This window comes from Sus scrofa, chromosome 6 (genome assembly GCF_000003025.6).
Source record: "Sus scrofa isolate TJ Tabasco breed Duroc chromosome 6, Sscrofa11.1, whole genome shotgun sequence".
NCBI classification, from domain to species: Eukaryota; Metazoa; Chordata; class Mammalia; order Artiodactyla; family Suidae; genus Sus; species Sus scrofa.
This window is the reverse complement of record NC_010448.4, coordinates 51050458-51071629: the sequence shown is the minus strand read 5'-3', so window position 1 is coordinate 51071629 and position 21172 is coordinate 51050458. Positions and strand designations below refer to the sequence as shown.

The window sequence follows — 21172 nt, the reverse complement described above, 5'->3', positions numbered from 1 at the left end:
ACACAGGTGATAAAATTTCATAACACACACACACACACACACACACACACACATCCAAGCTGGCAAAATATGAATTAGGTCTCTTGTGTCATTTATAGCATTGTACTGATGTTAATTTCTTGTTTTTGATAACCTCTGCAGTTAGGGAGGGCTGAGTGAAGGGTACGTGGGACTTCTCTTTACTATTTTTACAACTTTCTGTGCGTTTTTCATTTAAAATTTTCTCGTTTGAAACTTTAAATAATTTTTTTTTGTTTTGAAAAGATAAAATAAAAATAGGATCATCTGTTGTAACAGGTCCCCAAATCGTAGTGGCTGAACACAATGGCAGTCCAGTTCGGGTGGGTGGGGCACTCTGCTCCATGCGTCATGTTGGCAACTCAGGCTTTGTCCATCTTGGGGCCTCACTCTGTAGATTCTTGGTGCCTCCTCTGGTCAACCAGTGGCCAAGAATGGAGAGTGAGATTCAAGAACGGGAGGACGTGATGGGTCAGCGACAATACCAAATGGAGGGGGTGATAGTAGCAGCTACCTCCTAGGAGGGTGATAAAGATGGAATGCGTTCACCAGGTCGCAGGACAGCATCTGGCCTTTGGTAGTTGCTTCCTACATATTCGCATTCTGAGCTTCAACAGACCCATCGGGCTAATTAGCTCCCGAGGAAACAGACCTCCCCACTGGGGACCGACTGGATGGTGGAGGAGAAGCCTCCAGCAGACGAATAGAAAATCACTCATCACCATGGCAACGGTTATCTCAGAGCCCTGGCTGGTCCCCACCTGCCTGTACTTGGCTTCCGGGCAGGAGATCAACGTGTGCGCACGGCGTGGCATTCCTGAGAGGCCATCAGATGGGATTGGGTCAAAGGGCACCCAGTCAGGGCGCTCTCTTGCCTAACAGGTGTCAGCTGTGCTTGGAAGGAGTGGCCGGAGTAAACAGGGCCTCAACTCCCTGAGCCTTGGCTTCCTTTCCTTTAACTCCTCCAGGGCCTCTTTGAGGATGGATGTGATCGATCTCCTAAGACCCTTGGCAAACCGCAAGAACAGTATGGCTGATACCAAGAGATGCCCCCTTCAGATCTGTGTCTGTGCTGGGCTCAGAGACACTGCTTCCTCTGGGAGGGCACCCATACCCCTCAAGGCTGAGTTAGGGGTCCCCACCAGTGGTGTCCCACAGATGACATCTGTGGTATGAGCCATCCTCATCGGGTCATTACATCCTTGACTTTGTCCTGCCAGTTTACAAGCTCCCTAGGCCTGTGCTGGCTTCGTTCACTGTGGACCCCCTGACTTGTTGGGGGATAGTAGGGACTCCATATTTCCTGAATGAACATTATGGTTTGTGCTCTCTGGGGTTAAACTAACGTGAACAAATGAGTATTAAAAAACATACAGGGGAGTTCTCATCATGGCTCAGTGGTTAACCAACCTGACTAGCATCCGTGAGGACTCAGGTTTGACCCCTGACCTTGCTCAGTGGGTTAAGGATCTAGCGTCGCTGTGAGCTGTGGTATAGGGTACAGACGTGGCTTGGATCCGGCATTGCTGTGGCTGTGGTGTTGGCTGGTGGCTACAGCTCTGATTTGACCCCTAGCCTGGGAACCTCCACTGCTGCGTGTATGGCCCTAAAAAGACAAAAAAATAAAAAACAAAGGAGGAGAACTTGGTAACATCTCTCCTTAAAAAAAATAAAAAGACATACCGTTCCTGCTGTATAGCACAGGGAACTATATCCGATCTCATGATAGAACACGATGGGAAATAATATGAGAAAAGGAATGTATGCATATGTATGACTGGGTCATACAGCAGAAATTGACACAACACTGTAAATCAACACCAATAAAACACATACACACACACACAAAACCATGGGGTTCCCAATTAACACATGGGCAAAAGATCTGATATACAGATGGTAAATAAACACATAAAGAGACTCTCAATCATTAGTCATTAGGGAAATGCAAAGTAAAACCACAATGGGACGCCACTTCAACCTATTAGAATGTTATGGTCCGGGTTCCTGTTGTGGCTCAGCAGGTTAAGAACCTGGCATAGTGTTCGTGAGGATCCAGGTTCGATCCCTGGCCTCGCTCAGTGGGTTAAAGATCTGGTGTTGCCCCAAGCTGCAGTGTAGGTCACAGATGCGGTTCAGATCCAGCGTTACTGTGGTTGTGGTGCCAGCTGGCAGCTGCAGCTCTGATTTGATCCCTAACCTGGCGAGGTTGTAGAACAACTGGAAATCTTCGTCACTGCTGGTTGGGATGTAAAATGTTACAGCCACTTTGGAAAAGAGTTTTTCAGCTTCTCTTTCCCCTCTTGGGTATTTACCCAAGAGAAATGAAAGCACGTATCCAACAAAGACTACCCACGAATGTTCATAGCAGCTTTCTCTGTAATAGCCAAAACCCGAAAATAAGCCAGATATCTGTCAGCAGATGAAGGGTTAAAAAATTGTGCTGATAGACATAGAATTGAATATCTCTGAGCAATAAAAAGGAATGATTTACTGATACATACAATTAACACATGTAAATCTCTCACTACCCTGAGTAGAAGAAGCTGGATAAAACCGTATATACTATATGATCCCATTCAGATCAAACCCCAGAAAGTGCAAACCAATCTGGAGGGACAGGAAGTAGATCGGCTGTTGGCGGGGGAGGGGGAGGGCAAGAGGGAGGGATTTCGCTGGAGCTGGAGGACGGCTTTGGTAACGGGTGTGGTTCCTATCTTGATTGTGGTGATGGTGTCACTGGTATATACATACATTAAAACCTATCAATTTATTGTATGTCAGTTATACGTCAGTAAAGCAATTTAAAAAAAATGGGTCACCATTTTTCACCTATTAAACTGTTTGAGTTTGTTGTTCTTATTTATTTTTTTATTTTTAAAACAGTGCATTTTATTATAGTTCTACAACCATCATCACAACCCAATTTTACCACATTTCCATCCCAAACCCCTCAGCTCTCCACCACCAACCTGTCCCCTTTGGTTACCATAAGTTTTTCAAAGTCTGTGAGTCAGTTTCTGTTCTGCAAAGAAATTCATTGTATCCTTTTTTTAGATTGCACATATAAGTGAGAGCATGTGATGGTTGTCTCTCACTATCTTGACTAACTTTACTTAGCATGATAATTTCTAGGTCCACCTATGTTGCTGCAAATGCCGTTATTTCATTCCTTTTTATGGCTGAGTAATATTCCACTGTGTGTATGTACCATATCTTCTTTATCCACTCCTCTGTCGATGGACATTGAGGTTGCTTCCGTGTCTTGTCTATGGTATATAGTGTTACAGTGAACACTGGGGTACATGTACATTTTTGTGTCATGGTTTTCTCTGGATAGATGCCCAGGAGTGGGATTGATGGCTCAAATGGTAATTCCATTTTTAGTTTTTTGAGGAATCTCCATACTGCTTTCCACAGTAGTTGCATCAATTTTACACTCCCACCAACAGTGTAAGAGGGTTCCCTTTTCTCCACACCCTCTCCAGCATTTATTGTTTGTAGACTTTTTGATGATGGCCATTCTGGCTGGTGTAAGGTGGTACCTCATAGTAGTTTTGATTTGCATTTCTCTGATAATGAGTGATGTTGAACATCTTTGCATGATTTTTTTTTTTTTTGGCGTCTGTATGTCTTCTTTGTAGAAATGTTTTGTTTAGGTCCTCTGCCCATTTTTATGGTTTTTTTTTTTTTTTTTTTTTTTTTTTTTTTGGTACTGAGCTGCAGGAGGTGTTTATGTATTTTGGAGATCAATCCCTTGTCAGTTGCTTCATTTGCAAATATTTTCTCCCATTCTATGGTTTGCCTTTTCATTTTGTTTCGGGTTTCCTTTGCTGTGCAAAAACTTTTAAGTTTAATTAGGTCCCGTTTGTTTCTTTTTGTTTTTATTGTCATTACTCTAGGAGGTGGATCTGAGAAGATATTTCTGTGATTTATGTCAGAGAGTGTTTGCCTATGTTTTCCTCTAAGAGTTTTATAGTATACAGTTTTATACTTAGGTCCTTAACCATTTTGAGTTTATTTTTGTGTATGGTATTGGGGTGTGTTTGAATTTCATTCTTTCCCATGTGGCTGTCCGGTTTTCCCAGCACCACTTATTGAAGGGACTGTCTTTTCTCCATTATATATTCTTGCCTCCTTTGTCATAGATTAGTTGACTGTAGGTGTGCAGGTTTAACTCTGGGCTTTCTATCTGTTCCACTGATCTACATTTCTGTGTTTGTGCCAAGGCCATACCGTTTTGGTTATATTTTTACATTTTTTTGGCCACTCCTGAGGTATGTGGAAGTTCCCAGGCCGGGAATTGAACCCCGTCACAGCAGTGACCCAAAAGCTGCTGCAGTGACAGTGCTGGATCCTGAACCCAGTGTGCCACCAGAGAACTCCTTGTTGTTGTTTTTAAAGATGATACCCAGGGTGGTGGAGTGTGACATCATCTCAATTTGACCATGTGTATAAAAAAGCCTTGAAATTCACATTCATTTTGACCCATTTGTTCTACTTCCAGGAATGTTTTCCAACTATACATGTGTACAAAGATAGAGCTACGTGTAGATTCATTTCTTTTTTAAACTGAGATCTGGTTGACATAGAACGTTGTATTCATTTTGGGTATACCACATAATGAATGAAATAGGTATATATTGCAAAATGATCACTACCGCAGGTTTAGTTAACATCCATCGCCTCACATAGGTACAAGATTTTTTTCCCTGCAATGCGAATTTTGAAGGTCTATCCTCTTAGCAATGTCCAATATAAAATACCGTATTCTCAACTAGAGTGTAACTTTTAAGCTGCAACCTACAGATGGCTATGGCAATGCTGGATCTTTAACCCATTACCCTGGGCTGGGGATTGAACCACGCCTTCACAGGGACCCAAGCTGCTGCAGCTGGGTTCTTAACCCACTGTGCCACAGCAGGAACTCCTAGAGTATAGCTTTCTTTCTTAATACAAAAATAATCAAAGCTAACAAAAACGTCCAGTAGTCCAACAGTCAAGTGTTAAATAAATTATTCTGCATCTATATAATAGAATACTCTGCGTTCACATGAAGTTATCGAAGATGCTTAATGACATGGATCAATGTGCAATATCTGTTTCATGACTCATCTTTTTTTTTTTTTTTTTGTCTTTTTTTTGCTATTTCTTGGGCCGCTCCTGCGGCATATGGAGGTTCCCAGGCTAGGGGTCTAATCGGAGCTGAGCCACTGGCCTACACCAGAGCCACAGCAACGCGGGATCCGAGCCGCATCTGCAACCTACACCACAGCTCACAGCAACGCCGGATCTTTAACCCACTGAGCAAGGGCAGGGACCGAACCCGCAACCTCATGGTTCCTAGTTGGATTCGTTAACCACTGCGCCATGACGGGAACCCCTCATGACTCATCTTTAGTCACTCTTGTGAACATTTTTTCGCATACAGAAATGTTCAGCTCTAATTTTATTTTTCAGATTTGCAAAATATTCCTTTGAATAAATTTGCCACAGTGTATTTCATGAATACCCTATTTGGGAAGTTTCCATATTTTTTCTTGCTATAAACAACATTTTTGTGATTAGCCCAGAAGTAAATATTTTCATATATATTTAATGCTTGAATCGTGAGGTCAAAGAGAATGCACATTTTTCCGTCTTTGAGCACTTCTTGCCTAACTGCTATCCAGAAAGCCTGCCCCGGCATACGCTCACCTTTCTTTTGCCAGTACTGGATGCATCATTGAAAAATTCTAGGTCAGGGAGTTCCCGCTGGGGCTCAGTGGTAGGAACCTGACTAGTATCCATGAGGACTTGGGTTCATTCCCTGGCCTCCCCCAGTGGGGTAAGGATCTGGCGTTGCCATGAGCTGTGGTGTAGGTTGCAGACTCGGCTCGGATCTGGCATTGCTGTGGTTGTGGTGTAGGCTGGCAGCTGCAGCTCCGATTTGACCCCTATCCTGGGAACCTCCATGTGCCACAGGTGCAACTCTAAAAAGACCAACAAAAAATTCTGAGGCGGGGGGCTGGTGGTTTTCAAGCTTATTTTTTCCTTCGTCTTCTCCCCTACTGATCAGGTAATGATTTGGTCACCCCTCTCTGCCCCTTCACGCCTCTTGCCAAGCGGCCTGCAGACTTTGAAACTCAGGGTCAAGGTGATTTGAAAGCAGGCGGCTTCCTTCATCATCTCTAGGCCTTTGGACCTGCAGGTAGAAACAGCTGCCAGGCAGGATCTGAGGCGAAGGGGCCGTCTTTACCTTTACCTTGTTATCACCTGTTCCAATAAACTCCTGTCTGTGGCCTTTGAGGCTGTCCCATGTCAGCACCTCCGTACCAGGCTGCAGGCGCCTAGCAAAAATTAACCCGGACACCAGGCTTGTGCCAACAGCGCTGTAAGCCCACGCGGGGCCAACGCTGCATGCCGGCCACACTGGTGATACTTTGCGTGGCACAGAGGACCTCTGAGAGGAGTGGAGGCAGCTGCCCCACCTGCCCTGGGGGCACAAGGCCACTTGCCTTGTCAGCGAACGTAGCACCACGCTGTTCTTTCTGACTTCAGCAGTGTTAGAGCTGGGCAGCTGGGTTGTTGCAGAGCCTGGAGGAATCTGCAGAACTGGTGAGAGCCTGGCCTCGTGGGAGTGGACCTGCTTCTCCCTTCCCCCGTTCCCAAACCCCCAAGGCCCTGGGCCACCTCTGACTCTTACTGGGGAGGTGCCCCAGGGCCTTGGGGTTCACTCTGGGGTGAACGGGGGTGGGACTCAGGGAACAGGATCGATGAGCTCCCCTTAGGGAAGAGGGAAAACCGGGGACCCTGCATAGGGACAGGGGCTTCTCGGACACTCTGGCTCTTCTTCTAGGCCTGGACTCTTGATGGGAGGAGGCAGGAGGACAGTTGGGCCATTGAGGCATCACGAAAGCACGGCTGGCCCCGTGGAGGGTCCCTGCAGAGGTGGTGGCCTTTGGAAATGGCTCGGTCTCGCAGGTAACAGCTACAAGGCCGTAACTCCTGATTTTCTTCCCCAACCTTCTTTGCTGTTCCCCCCCCACCCCACCCAGTCTTCACATCTCGGGTTGTGGCACCTCCATCCTTTCAGGTGCCCACACCCCAAACCTCAGAGTCATCTCTGACTTCAATCTTGCACTCACACCCCACACATCTTATCCGTCAGCAAATCCTAGTGGCTTCAGATCCCCAGTCTCACCATTTCTGTTTTCTGGTTGCAACCACTTCGGCCCAAACCACTGATGTCTCTGGCCTGGGTGGCTGTAGTCACTTCCTAACGGGTCCCTTCTGCTTCTGCCTTCCCTGGAGTTGTCATGTACAGCTGCACAAGTTGTGCACCACTCAAGTGCGGGCTGCGCTGTTTGTGTTAACGGCAATTTCACATTCACCAGCGGTTCCCTCTGTGGAGCTGCATGATGTAGCACCTCTCCCCTCGGACTCCAAAGTCAGTTCACTCCGTAGCCAGAAGGATCCCTGCAGAACGTACGGCACTTTCATGTTAGCCCTTAGCTCAAAAGCCTCCAGTGGTTCCCTAGTACTCTCTGAACAAGAGCCTGAATGAATTGATCCCAACCAGGGCTAATACTGCCCCCTAGTGGGGATTTGGTGAATGTGTGGCAGTGTATGGGTGCTGATACTGCCTGCCCCCTAGTGGGCATTTGACTCAATGCCGGGAGGAAGCTACTGGTGTAGTGGGGAGACAACCCCCCCACCCCCACCCTGGGGTCGAACTACTTGCAATGCGCTGGGCACTCCCCCAGGATGAATAACTGTCTTGCCAAAAATGCAAGCAGCAACCTCTGCCCTTTTTTTCTACTTTGCTCACTTAATTCAGCCACACTGGTCTTTCCGATGTGCCCAACAATCTTACTCCTGCCCCAGGGCCTTTGCCCATGCTTTCTCCTCTTCAAATTGTTGAACTTGGATGAGTGAGGATCTAAGAGGGGCTGATTCTAGTGTCGAATGCTGCTCAGAGGCCCCCTTCTCCCTCAGCCTTCTTTCTGAGCTCATGCAGCAAGCAGGCATCTGCCCAGCTGACCATCACCTCCATCCCTCCCCGGGCCATGGAAGGGGGAAACATCACCTTGTCAGTCCAGGGGCTCCCTCAGAATCTCATCTCCTACAACTGGTTCCGAGGAGCAGCCACTTCCCAGGATACCCGGATCCTCAATTTTAAATTCACCAACCACGCCCTCACTCCAGAACCAGCCCATAGTGGCCGGGAGACAGGCAGTGCTGATGGGTCTCTGACCGTCACTGACGTGCGAGTGTTGGACAGTGGCATCTACACGCTGCAGCTCATCTCTGTGGACAGGACCAGTGGCCATTACGCTATGCTACTTCTCTCTGGGGCATTCCTCTCTGGTGGCACAACTAGCAGTAGTAAGCATTTATTAATTGCTTTCTGTGTACCTGGTGCTATTCTGTACCCTCTGGAGATAGGTTGCCACGGGCTTCTCACTACCACTGAATAGGGGATTTGAGGCTCCGGGATGCTTAAGCAACACGGCCAGTGGCACCTACAGAGCTGGGATTTGAACCCAATCTCTGCTGAACCTGAAGCCCATGTTTTTGAGTACTACATCAGAGTGCTTATTACACATAAGTAGTATAATATTACACCCTCCCTTTTATTAGAGTAACAACTCTCAACAGGTTCTTTTTCTGAGCAATTGTTTTGCCTCATTCCCTGTACCAATACTTAAAGGATTTATATACAATATATAAAGAGTGCCCACGAATCAACAAAAGGGAAAATACTTCAATAAGAAAAAGCAAGTGAAAGATTTGGATACTTGGTTGGCAGAGGAAGAACTATAAATGGTCAATAATGATATGAAAAGATGCTCAATTTCACTAATAATAAAGGAAATACAAACTAAAACAAGATATATGGAGTTCCCGTCATGGCACAGTGGTTAACGAATCCGACTAGGAACCATGAGGTTGTGGGTTCGGTCCCTGCCCTTGCTCAGTGGGTTAAGGATCTGGCGTTGCTGTGAGCTGTGGTGTAGGTTGCAGACTCGGCTTGGATCCCACGTTGCTGTGGCTCTGGCATAGGCCGGTGGCTACAGCTCCGATTGGACCCTAGCCTGGGAACCTCCATATGCCGCGGGAGCAGCCCAAGACATGGCAAAAAGACAAAAAAAAAAAAAAAAAAAATAATTCCTCACTCACAAGGCTGTTAACATTCTCCCCCAGGTTTATGGAGGTATAATTGACACGTAGAATTTGTTTTTAGGGTATACAGTGTGGTGATATAATGTACACAGACATTGTGAGACGATAATTACAATCAAGTTGATGCATCCATCACTCACATAGATACCTGCGTATGCCTGGGGGTGGGGTGGGGGGGTGAGAAATTTAAGATCTGTTCTCTTAGCAAATTTCAAGTATATAATACAGTATCATTAACTATAGTCACTGTCTTGTACATTAGATCCCCAGAGCTTTTTCATCTTAAATCGTGATGTTTGTACCTTTTGACCAGGATTCTAGCATTTTCCCCACCTCTCCAGTCTTTGACAACCACTGTGCTACACTCTACTTCTATGAGTTTGTCTATTTTATTTCTTTATTATGATTTTTAAAAATTTTTGGCATGCCTATGGCATGCGGAAGTTCCAGGGCCAGGGACAGAACCTGCTCCCCAACAGCAACCCAAGCCACGGCCGTGAAAATGCTGCGTCTTTAACATGCTGAGTCACCAGAGAACTCCGAGTCTGTCTATTTTAGATTCCACATAGAAGTGAGATAATCCAGTATTTGTCTTTCTGTGTCTGGCTTATTCCACTTAACATAATGTTCCCCAAGTTCATTTGTGTTGCCGCAAATGTCAGAATTTCCTTCTTTTTATAGCTGGATAATATTCCATTGTGTGTGTGTGTGTGTGTGTGTGTGTGTGTGTGTGTGTATAACCATGCTTAAGGACTTTATAACTTTCCAGTGATGCAATGCTTTTATCTAATCCCCCATCCATTTTTAAACTTGGTCCATTGACCTGTTAAAGTCCTTTATAGCATATCTTACCCCATCAGGTACAGGAGTACAGGACTCGGGGTACAGTCAGGTCTTGCATTTCATGTCCTATCTCTTTGGCCTCCTTAAATCTGGAACTTTTCCACAGCCTCTGTTTATCTTCAATGACATTGACATTTTTAAAGAACATACCTCTCCCTTTACAAAGCAGAACCTTTCTCATTGTGCGTGTGTCTGATGTTTCCTCGTGATTAGAGTGCAGTGGGGCACTCCGAATACAGCACGCGTGATGTCGTGTCCTTCTCAGCGCATGTCCATCTGTCCATCATTGCCGATGTAATTGCTGATCTCCCGGTCAAGGTTTTGCCCACTTACTTCCCTGGATAGGGACTCTTTTCTTTTCGATTCCTTGTCACAAACAAGCAAGTGGGAAGACACTTTAAGACTATGTCTTATCCCTCATCAAAACTCCCTCCGTGATTTATCATCCCTTGATGATTCCTGCTTTAAAGGTCTTTGCTATGAGGGTTGCAAACGATGATTTTCTAAGTCCAGCACTCTCGTGACCTTGACCAGTCAGCACTTGGAATTCTTCTGAAAGAGCCCTCTCCCCCTCTTTCCTCTCTGTTCTCTCTCTCTGTCTCTCTCTCCGTATCTATCATCTACCTCCCTCCCTCCTACTTACCTGTGAACCTAGCTATCATGTATCGTCTATACCTATCTGTCCACCTGTCTTACCTGTTATCTATTGAGCATCTTCTTCATCATATCTATCTACCTATCTGCCATCCGTATGGACTCATGAATTTCTGTTTTTTAATGGTTTATAACTCATCACTGTACTTAATATTTTGGTACTTAAATTACTGGAGCTTTGCCCAGTGGGAGCCCCTTGGATCTTTCTTGCGTGGTGCCCTTCCCCCTCCCCCTTTGTTAAGAACGTCCTTCCTTTCTGGCATAAGGTATTTCGGGCTTGTGTTTTCCATGTCCTGCTTCAGTCCCGGATCCACCACTTTTTTGAGACACCCTGGTTCCTTTTAGTGGGAAATGGTATTAGAGGCCAAGATCAGGGTGCACTCACTCTCCTGGGATGATTTTGTTTCCAGGAACTTTCAGTGACCAGAACTAGGACATACAAGCATGTTCACACCTATGCATACACACACATACACACCTACACACTCACAGCATACACAAGTGCACCGAGGCATACACAGATACAGAATTATGCCTATTTTCAAACTCATGAGTTTACAACAATACCTCAAGTTCCAGGTTCTTTCTGACCTTCCCGCATCCCACATGTCTCTTCTTCCACAGTGAGAATGCTGGCTCCCAACAACATTAAAACATTTCAGTTGCTTAATATAATAATTTTCTCAAAATAATATATCTAAAATATTTTTGTCTTTTTTTTTTCTTTTTGGGGGCTCACCTCCTACCGAGGGAGGTTCCCAGGTTAGGGGTAGAATCAGAGCTACACAGCCACAGCAACGCAGAATCCGGGCCACGTCTGCAACCTACACCACAGCTCATGGCAACACCGGATCCTTAACCCACTGAGCAGGGCCAAGGATCGAACCTGCGTCCTCATGGATCCTAGTCGGGCTTGTTACCACTGAGCCACAATGAAAACTCCCTAAAATATGTTTGAATTGCTTTGCCTATACCACTACAGGAAAAAAAAAATCCTATTAAAAAGAGTTCAGAATTTGTTTGTACCTGCCCTGCTGAAAAATCCAATAGTATGTTGCAAATTACATGTCCCTCCCCCATCCTCCCTCCCTTTTGGATATCAAATCAACATACTGTTGATATTCATTTGAAATACAACTAAGTTCATTTGCTTTAGTTTGCTCTTCAGTTTTACTTCTCCCTTGTCCCATCTTTACTGATTTAATTTAATTTCTTGAATGTGTAGAATAGTAACCTGATTCCAGAATTACACATAAAGATGTGCTCAGAGATGTGGTCCTTCCTCCAAAATCTCTCCCGCCCTTGTGGGTGACCAACTTCATCATTGTCTCATTTATCCTTCCTATTTTTTTTTTTTGTCTTTTTGCCATTTCTTGGGCGCTCCCATGGCATATGGAGGTTCCCAGGCTAGGGTCTAATCGGAGCTGTAGCCACTGGCCTACGCCAGAGCCACAGCAACTCGGGATCCAAGCCGAGTCTGCGACCTACACCATGGCTCACGGCAATGCCGGATCCTTAACCCACTGAGCAAGGCCAGGGATCGAACCCACGACCTCATGGTTCCTAGTAGGATTCGTTAACCACTGCGCCACGACGGGAACCCCCCTATTTTTTTTTTTTTTGCAAAAATACACAGATATGTCTCTTTTTCCTTCAACAATAGATCACATACTCTAAATACTCTTTGCACTTTTATTTATTTATTTTTATTTTACAGAATGTCACCCTATGTCTGTTCATAGAGCTCTTCCTCATTCTTTTTTAATAGCTGCATAGTACTCCCTTGTCTAAAGGTACTGTAATTTATTCAACCACGTCCTTTGCTTGGGGGTTTAGGTAGTTTCCAATATTTTACAATGGCAAACAATGCTGTAACAAATAAGCTTGTGCCCATGTTTTCACCCCATTGGAAGTGTTTCTTCAGACTAACTTCCTAGGAGTGGGATTGCTGATTTGAAAAATTAATGCAAATAACAAGCATTGGTGCGGGTGTGTAGAAAAGGGAAGGCTGGTGCATTATTCGTGGAAATGTAAATTGGTGCAGCCACTATGGAAAATAATATGAACGTTCCTGAAAAATATTAAAAATAGAACTGTCACAGGATTCAGTAATTCCACTTCTAGGTGTTTATTCAAAGAAAACAAAAACACTAACTCAAAAAGATATGTGCACACCTATGGCCATTGCAGCATTATTTACAATAGCCAAGATGTGGAAACAACCTAAGTGCCCAGTGGATAAATGAATAAAGAAAATGTGCTATATATGGAGTATTATTCAACCATAAAAAGGAGGAAATCTTGCCATTTTTGACAACATGGGTAGATCTTGAAGGCATTACGCTAAGTGAAATAATTCAGGTAGAGGAAGACAAATACTGTATGATCTCATTTATATGTGGTGTCTAAAAAATTTTTTCTTCTTTTTTAGGGCTGCATCTGCAGCATGTGGAAATTCCCAGGCTAGGGGTCGAAGTGGAGCTGCAACTGCCAGCCACAGCCACAGCAACACGGGATCTGAGCCGCATCTGCAGTCTACACCATAGCTCATAGCGAGGCCAGGAATTGATCCCACATCCTCATGGATACTCGTGGGTTCATTCACCACTGAGCCACAATGGGAACGCCTAAAAAAATTTTTTTTACCTGAACTGATGAAGAACAGATGGGTGGTTGCCCCAAACTGGGATGGGGGGGGGAACAAAATAGGTGAAGGGGGTCAAAAGGTGAAGGGGGTTATAATAGGTGAAGGGGGTCAAAATAGGTGAAGGGGGTCAAAAGGTATGTATTTTATACAGTTATAAAATACATAAGCCAGGGGGTCGTGACATACAGCATGGCGATGGCAGTGGTTAGTGCTGCATTGCATGTTGAAAGCGCCTAAGAAAGTCCATCTTAAACATTCTCGCCACAGTCACACCCACCTCCCACTTCCCCTCTTGGGGTTACCATCCCTGACCCTTGGAAACCACCCATCTGTTCTCCATCTCTGTAATTTTGTCATGTAACCTTGTGAGAGCAGCTTTTTTTTCTTCATTTCCCACTCAGCCACAATGCCCTTGAAATCCAATCTAAGTCGTTACATTTCAGTAGTCTGTTCCTTTTGATTACTAAGTAGTTAGTCTACCCTGTGAAGGCACCATAGTTTATTTAATGATTCACTTATTGAAGAACATTTTGGTGTTCCCAGGTTTTGGCTATTACAAATAAAGCTGCCATGAACATTCGTTTACAGATATTTATTTATTTATTTATTTATTTTTGCTTTTCAGGGCCGCACCTGCAGCATATGGAAGTTCCCAGGCTAGGAGTCCGATCAGAGCTGTAGCCATCGGCCTTCACCACAGCCACAGCAACATCAGATCTGAGCGCATCCACGACCTACAGCACAGCTCATGGCAACACGAGATCCTTAACCCACTGAGCGAGGCCAGGGATCAACCCTGCACCCTCATGCTTCCTAGTTGGATTCCTTTCTGCTGCGCCACCACGGGAACTCCTACAGATTTTTATGTGGACATAAGTTTTGATTTTTCTGGGATAAATGTCCAGAAGTGCAGTTGCTGGATGTGGCAGGCATCTGTTTAATGATCTAAAGAAACTGCCAAACTGTTTTCCAGAACGGCTGTACTTTTTACATTTCCACAGGCAGAGCATGGGAGATCCAGTTTCCTTGCCAACATTTGTTATTGTCACTATTTCTAAAAAATTTTAGTTGCTATATAGAAATATTTCATTGTGATCTTCATTTGCATTTCCTTAATAGCTAATACTGTTGAGCATTCTTTCATGAGCCTGTGTGCCATTCGTATATCCTTCCAATGAAATATCTCTTCATGTCTTTTAGCTCTTTTCTACTTGGATTGTTTGTTTTTTACAGTTGAGTTATGAGAGATTTGGGGGGTTTTTTGGTGCGTATTTTAGATACAAATCCATTGTCAGGTGTGTGGTTTGTAGATATTTTTTCTCAGTCTGTAGCTTATTTTTTGTGTGTGCTCTTAGTAGCATCTTTTGCAGAGAAACATACTGATGAATTATCAACTTTTCTTTTATGGATTCTGCTTTTGGTGCCATGTCTAAGAATTCTTCAACAATCCCTAGGATCATAAAGATTTTCTGTTTTCTTTTTTTTGTCTTTTGTCTTTTGTCCTTTTAGAGCCGCTCTTGTGGCATATGGAGGTTCCCAGGCTAGGGGTCGAATCGGAGCTGTAGCCACCAGCCTATGCCACGGCCACAGCAACGACAGATCCAAGCGGAGTCTTCGACCTACACCACAGCTCACGGCAACTCGGGATCCTTAACCCACTGAGCGAGGCCAGGGATCAAACCCACAACCTCATGGTTCCTAGTCGGATTCGTTTCTGCTGCACCACGACGAGAACTCCCTGTTTTCTTCTAAAAGTTTTATAGTTTTAGCATTTTACCGTTAAATCTGTGACCCATTTTGAATGAATTTTTGGATAAGGTGTGAGGTTTAGGCCAAGATTTCTTTTTTACTCATAGGTGTTTTATTGTTTGAGCACCATTTTTTGTTTTCTTTTTTTTTTTGTTTGAGAATTTGTCAATTTTAATTTTGAAGAATGCCGTTTTCTTTAATTTGATGCCCTTATTATTTTTTTTCATTAAAGTATGGTTGATTGGAGTTCCCATTGTGGCTCAGTGGGTTACGAACCCAACTGGTATCCATGAGGATGCGGGTTCCATCCCTGGCCTCGCTCAGTGGGTTAAGGATCTCACATTGCCAAAACTTCAGCATTGGTCACAGGTGTGGCTCAGATCTGGTGTGGCTGTGGTGCAGGCCAGTGGCTGCGGCTCTGATTTGACCACTAGCCTGGGAAGTTCCATATGCTGCACATGCGGCCCTAAAAAGAAAAAAAAAAAAAAAAAGCGTGGTTGATTTACAATGCTGTGCCAATTTCTGCTCTACAGGTCTAGCACCATTCCTTGAAAAGAGATCCTTTCTTCAATTTGAAAATAAACCAACAACAACAAAAAACTCCACCCCCTGGAAAAAAAAGAAAGAAAGGAGATCTTTCCTCCATTGAATTGCTTTTGTACCTTTGCCAAAAATCAGTGGGACAGATTTGTATGAGTCTATTTCTGAGCTCTTTATTCTGTTTCATTGATTTATGTAATTATTTATCACCAGTACTCCACAGTTTTGATTACTGTAGCTATATAATGTATCTTGAAATCTGGTAGCATCATACTTCTCACTTTATCTTTTCTCCCGCAAATTGTTTTTTTTTTTGTTTTGTTTCGTTTTGTTTTTTTTGTCTTTTTGCTATTTCTTTGGGCCGCTCCCGCGGCATATGGAGGTCCCCAGGCTAGGGGTCGAATCGGAGCTGTAGCCACTGGCCTACGCCAGAGCCACAGCAATGCGGAATCCGAGCCGCGTCTGCAACCTACACCACAGCTCACGGCAACGTCGGACCATTAACCCACTGAGCGAGGCCAGGGATCGAACCCTCAACCTCATGGTTCCTAGTCGGATTCATTAACCACTGCGCCACGACGGGAACTCCCCAAATTGTTTTTATCTGTTCTGTGTGTGTGTGTGTGTGTGTGTGTGTTTGCTATTTCTTGGGCCGCTCCCGCGGCATATGGAGGTTCCCAGGCTAGGGGTTGAATCGGAGCTGTAGCTGCCAGCCTACACCACAGCCACAGCAACACGGGATCCGAGCCACATCTGCAACCTACACCACAGCTCACGGCAACGCCAGATCGTTAACCCACTGAGCGAGGCCAGGGATCGAACCCTCAACCTCATGGTTCCTAGTCGGATTCGTTAACCACTGCGCCACGACAGAACTCCTGTTTTTATCTGTTCTTGTTCCTTTCCATATAAATTTTTTTTTTTTTGTCTTTTTGCTATTTCTTTGGGCCGCTCCAGCGGGATATGGAGGTTCCCAGTCTAGGGGTCGAATCGGAGCTGTAGCCACTGGCCTACGCCAGAGCCACAGCAACGCGGAATCCGAGCCGCGTCTGCAACCTACACCACAGCTCACGGCAACGCCGGATCGTTAACCCACTGAGCAAGGGCAGGGACCGAACCCGCAACCTCATGGTTCCTAGTCGGATTCGTTAACCACTGCGCCATGACGGGAACTCCCCAAATTGTTTTTATCTGTTCTGTGTGTGTGTGTGTGTGTGTGTGTTTGCTATTTCTTGGGCCGCTCCCGCGGCATATGGAGATTCCCAGGCTAGGGGTCAAATCGGAGCTGTAGCCACTGGCCTACGCCAGAGCCACAGCAACGCGGGATCCGAGCCACGTCTGCAACCTACACCACAGCTCACGGCAACGCCGGATCCTTAACCCACTGAGCAAGGGCAGGGACCGAACCCGCAACCTCATGGTTCCTAGTCGGATTCGTTAACCACTGCCCCAGGACGGGAACTCCTCCATATAAATTTTAAAATAATCTCTTCTATGTCTACAAAAATTTGCTAAGATTTTGATAGCACTTTCTTAAACCTGTATGTAAATTTTGGGGGAAATGACATCTTTACTCTGTTAAGTACTTTTTTTTTTCCTGCTTTTTAGGGCCACCCCCTCGGCATATGAAAGTTCCTGGGCTAGGAGTCGTATCAGAGCTTCAGCTGCCAGCCTACACCACAGAGACAGATCTGTGCCCTGTACATGTCACAGCTTGCAGCAATGACAGATCCTTAAGCTGCTGAGCGAGGCCCGGGATTGAACCTGACCCTGCATCCTCACAGACACAAATCGGGTTCCTAACCTGTGGAGCCATAACAGGAACTCCATTTTAAAGCCTTTGATTTGTTTTGCCAGAGAGAGGTTTTTGCTAATTTATAATCTAGGTGTAAGTGTCTTTACCTGGGCTCCTAAGAGGGTCTCAGAGTGACCCACAACACCTGAAATTAGGTGCAAATGCACTTTCTTGTGCGTGTGGTTTCTAGGGAGAGGATTGGGATGCCCAGACATTTAAGAACCTCTGCAGTGGAGTGGGTGAGTCCGTTGTGTGTGTGTGCGTGTGTGTGCTTATTAGACTCGAGGCTGACGCCAGGTATATTTACCTTGCGTCCGGCAAAGCCAGCAGTAGGGGGTTTCCGAGGCCTCAGGGCATTTCCTGCTCCTGATAATTTCTGGAACCCTGGGTGCCCTCCTGCCCTTGGCACGCTCTGGTTCTCCTTTCTCCTCCCCAGAGAAGCTGCAGCAGCCCCAGGTGGCCGCCCAGAACCTGGCCCCAGTGGAGCACATGGACTCCTTGCATTTGACATGTGTCTCCCCAAACAATGATGTGACCATCCGGTGGTTTCAGAACCTCGAGGTGATTCAGGAAGGAGATGGGTCAGCAGTCTCCACGGATGGCAGGGTCCTCACCATCCCCAGAGTCACACGAAATAACTCTGGCACCTACCACTGCGAGGCCAGGAACCACTTGGGATCAAGGCTCAGTGAAGCCCTCATGGTTGGCGTGACCTGTGAGTCTGGGCATCCCGGCCCCATGAGGGACCCACCCTGATCCACACAGTACCTCCTGCTCAACCATCCACTGGTTTGTCCATTGTTTATAGCTTAAAGCAGGGGCTGTTTAGACCAAGGGCTCTATAGACTCCCTGGGTTCAAATCCCGACTCTGCTCTTTCTCAGCTGGTGAATTTGGGCAAATCGCTTCCCCCTTCTGTGCCTCGGTTTCCTCGTCTACAAAGTGGGGGTCACAATAGTATCTCTCTCACTGGGTCATTGTGAGGATTAAACAAGTGGGTTCATGTTTAGAACTTAGAACAGCGACTGGCACCTGAGTGCTCGAGAGACGCTTATGAACACTGTCCTGCAAGTTCACCCATCATTTGTGTATTTGTTGAGCTTGACCACGTACCCACTTACAAACTGTCGGATTCACCCTCTCTGAGGTCCAAAATCAAGTGGAGATCACGGGATTCCACCCAGAGAAATGCCAGACCCCAAACCATAAATATTTGCAGACCTGAAAGAATTTTCAGAGACCCTTTATTTTGCAAACAAGGAAACTGAGATTAAGAAAGAGAAGGGGCTTGCCCACAATCTCATAGTGTCAGGAGTAAAGATGGGAACTTGAATCCAGCTCTCTCTCCTCTCCCCCTCCCTCTCCTCCCTGTCTCTTGAAAAACATTCCTGTGAGCGCCTGTTGTGTGCCATGAGTTATTTTGGTCCAAGTGGTAAACAGACAAGCATCCTGGTCCTCATGGAACAGACATTCTGTACAGAATGAGAATGAGAGACACAGACCCAATAGCGAGGAGGCTACTGCAATAGTCCTTTCCTTCTTTCATCCATTCATTCATTTACTGGACAGACCTTTATGTTGTATCACTGTGCGCCCTCCTCAAGCTGCATGGCTTCCAGCTCTGAGCTAAGTGGACAACACAAGGGTGTGGGTAGGGGTGGGGGTGGGTGGGTGGGGTTGGGGATGGGGTCCGGATTCGCCCCACACTTCCCGCTGAAGACCATTTTCTCGTGGTCCAGATGGCCCTGACACCCCCACCATGACCTCACCAGACCCAGATTTTGTGATTGGTTCTAACCTCACCCTGATCTGCCTGGCCGACTCCCAGCCCCCTGCCCAGTACACGTGGAGCATCAGTGGGGTCCCCGGGCCCAAGGGTCAGACCCTCTTCATTCCCAGTCTCTCCAGGGCGCACTCGGGGATCTATACCTGCAAGGCTTCAAACTCCATATCCGGCTTGCACAGCAGCGTGGACATCAGCATTAGCATCTCAGGTACCGCTATGGTCTGAATACCTGTCCCCTCAGACACACCCCAAAAAACTCCTCTGTTGAAATCCTAACCCACAAGGTGATGGTATTAGGAGGTGGGGCCGTTGGGAGGTGATTAGATCATGAGGCTGGAGCCTCCTGCGTGGGATTAATGCGTTTATAAAAGAGGCTCCAGAGAGGTCCCTAGTCCCCTCCGCAGCGTGGAACCAGGACCCAAGAACCAGGAGGAAGGTCCTCACTAGAACTTGACCGTGCTGGCACCCTGGCCTTGGGCTGCCAGGCTTCAGAACCATGAGACATACCTTTCTGTGGTTTATAAGCTACTCACTCTGTGTTTCGTTATTAGAGCACAAATGAACTAAGAGGGGTAGGAAGCCAAGGTGGGAGGTTATTGGTTAGACATGAAATCTCCAAAATTAAAAAAAAAAAAAAAAAGAAATCAAGACAAAAATCATTCCTTGCCTCGGGGCTTTATTGGTAGAGTTTGGTTTGGTTTTGGTTTTAGGATGCTTTTCTTGGCTGTTCCACTTATAAACATATTCAGCAAGATTTTTCTAACCCGTGCAGAATAAGTTTTTATTTTTATTTTATTTTTTTTTTGTCTTTTGTCTTTGTTGTTGTTGTTGTTGTTGTTATTGTTGCTATTTCTTGGGCCGCTCCCGCGGCATATGGAGGTTCCCAGGCTAGGGGTCCAATCGGAGCTGTAGCCGCCGGCCTACGCCAGAGCCACAGCAACGCGGGATCCGAGCCGCGTCTGCAACCTACACCACAGCTCACGGCAACGCCGGATCATTAACCCACTGAGCAAGGGCAGGGATCGAACCCGCAACCTCATGGTTCCTAGTCGGATTCGTTAACCACTGCACCACGACGGGAACTCCAGTTTTTATATTTTTAATCCAATTACAAAGTGATTTGTTTGGTGGGGGTTGCTTTCTAAAAATATTGTAGGCCACCTTTTCATATTTTAAGTAAATTGCACATTCATTACAGGAAAGGGAAGGTAGCCAATGGAGCCTCCCAGAGACACCTGCATAGCTTCTGTAATTCCCTTATTTCAATATCTACATTCAAATATATGTATTTCAAAACAAAAAATATTAGGAGTTCCCATTATGGCTCAGCAGTTAATGAACCTGACCAGTATCCATGAGGACTCAGGTTAGATCCCTGGCCTCACTCAGTGGGTTAAGGATCACACCATGAGCTGTGGTGAAGGTCGTAGATACGGCTCGGATCTGGCATTGCGGTGGCTGTGGTGTAGGCCGGCAGCTACAGCTCCAACTAGACCCCCTCGCCTGGGAACCTCCATATGCTGCGGTTGCAGCCCTAGAAAAGACCAAAAAAAAAAAAAACAAAAACCAAAAACAAACAAAAAAAACAAACCCACAATCAAAAAATATTATACTCTATTTACCATTATTTAACCTGTTTTTAAATTTTAATCTTCTGATCTTCAGTTTCTATCTTGGTTAACATAGAGCCACATCACATCCTCATTTGGACTATTTCTTTATTGAACACATGCTGTATATTCAGTGCAAAATAAAATTAGATAATGGAGATATTTTTTTTTCTCTTTTTGCCTTTTCTAGGGCTGCTCCCACAGCATATGGAGGTTCCCAGGCTAGGGGTCTAATTGGAGCTGCAGCTGCCGGCCTACAGCACAGCCACAGCAACTCAGGATCAGAGCCGCATCTGCGAGCTACAGCATGGCTCACGGCAATGCCGGATCCTTATCCCACTGAGCAAGGCCAGGGATTGAACCCGC

General features: G+C 45.7%; 2 protein-coding genes across 2 annotated transcripts in view; both read left to right on the top strand.

Annotated features, from left to right (window-relative positions):
- The window catches only part of LOC110261355 (carcinoembryonic antigen-related cell adhesion molecule 5-like), a 29662-nt gene that overhangs the window by 581 nt on the left and 7909 nt on the right, over positions 1 to 21172 (top strand). The gene's annotated exons all lie outside the window — the stretch shown is intronic.
- On the top strand, positions 453 to 19421 carry LOC100627655 (carcinoembryonic antigen-related cell adhesion molecule 2-like). The gene is made up of 6 exons (XM_021097549.1): positions 453 to 489; positions 7960 to 8455; positions 17602 to 17650; positions 17745 to 18126; positions 18295 to 18352; positions 19130 to 19421. Exons 1-6 carry the CDS (start codon positions 453 to 455, stop codon positions 19419 to 19421), a joined length of 1314 nt encoding a protein of 437 aa, XP_020953208.1.

Coding starts and splice junctions, on each gene's coding strand:
- LOC100627655 (XM_021097549.1), top strand. CDS start 453: ATGGAGAGTGAGATTCAAGAACGGGAGGACGTGATGG. Junction 17,651..17,744: donor GAACCTCTGCAGTGGAGTGG/GTGAGTCCGTTG, acceptor AGCCAGCAGTAG/GGGGTTTCCGAGGCCTCAGG. Junction 18,127..18,294: donor CCTCATGGTTGGCGTGACCT/GTGAGTCTGGGC, acceptor GCTCTTTCTCAG/CTGGTGAATTTGGGCAAATC.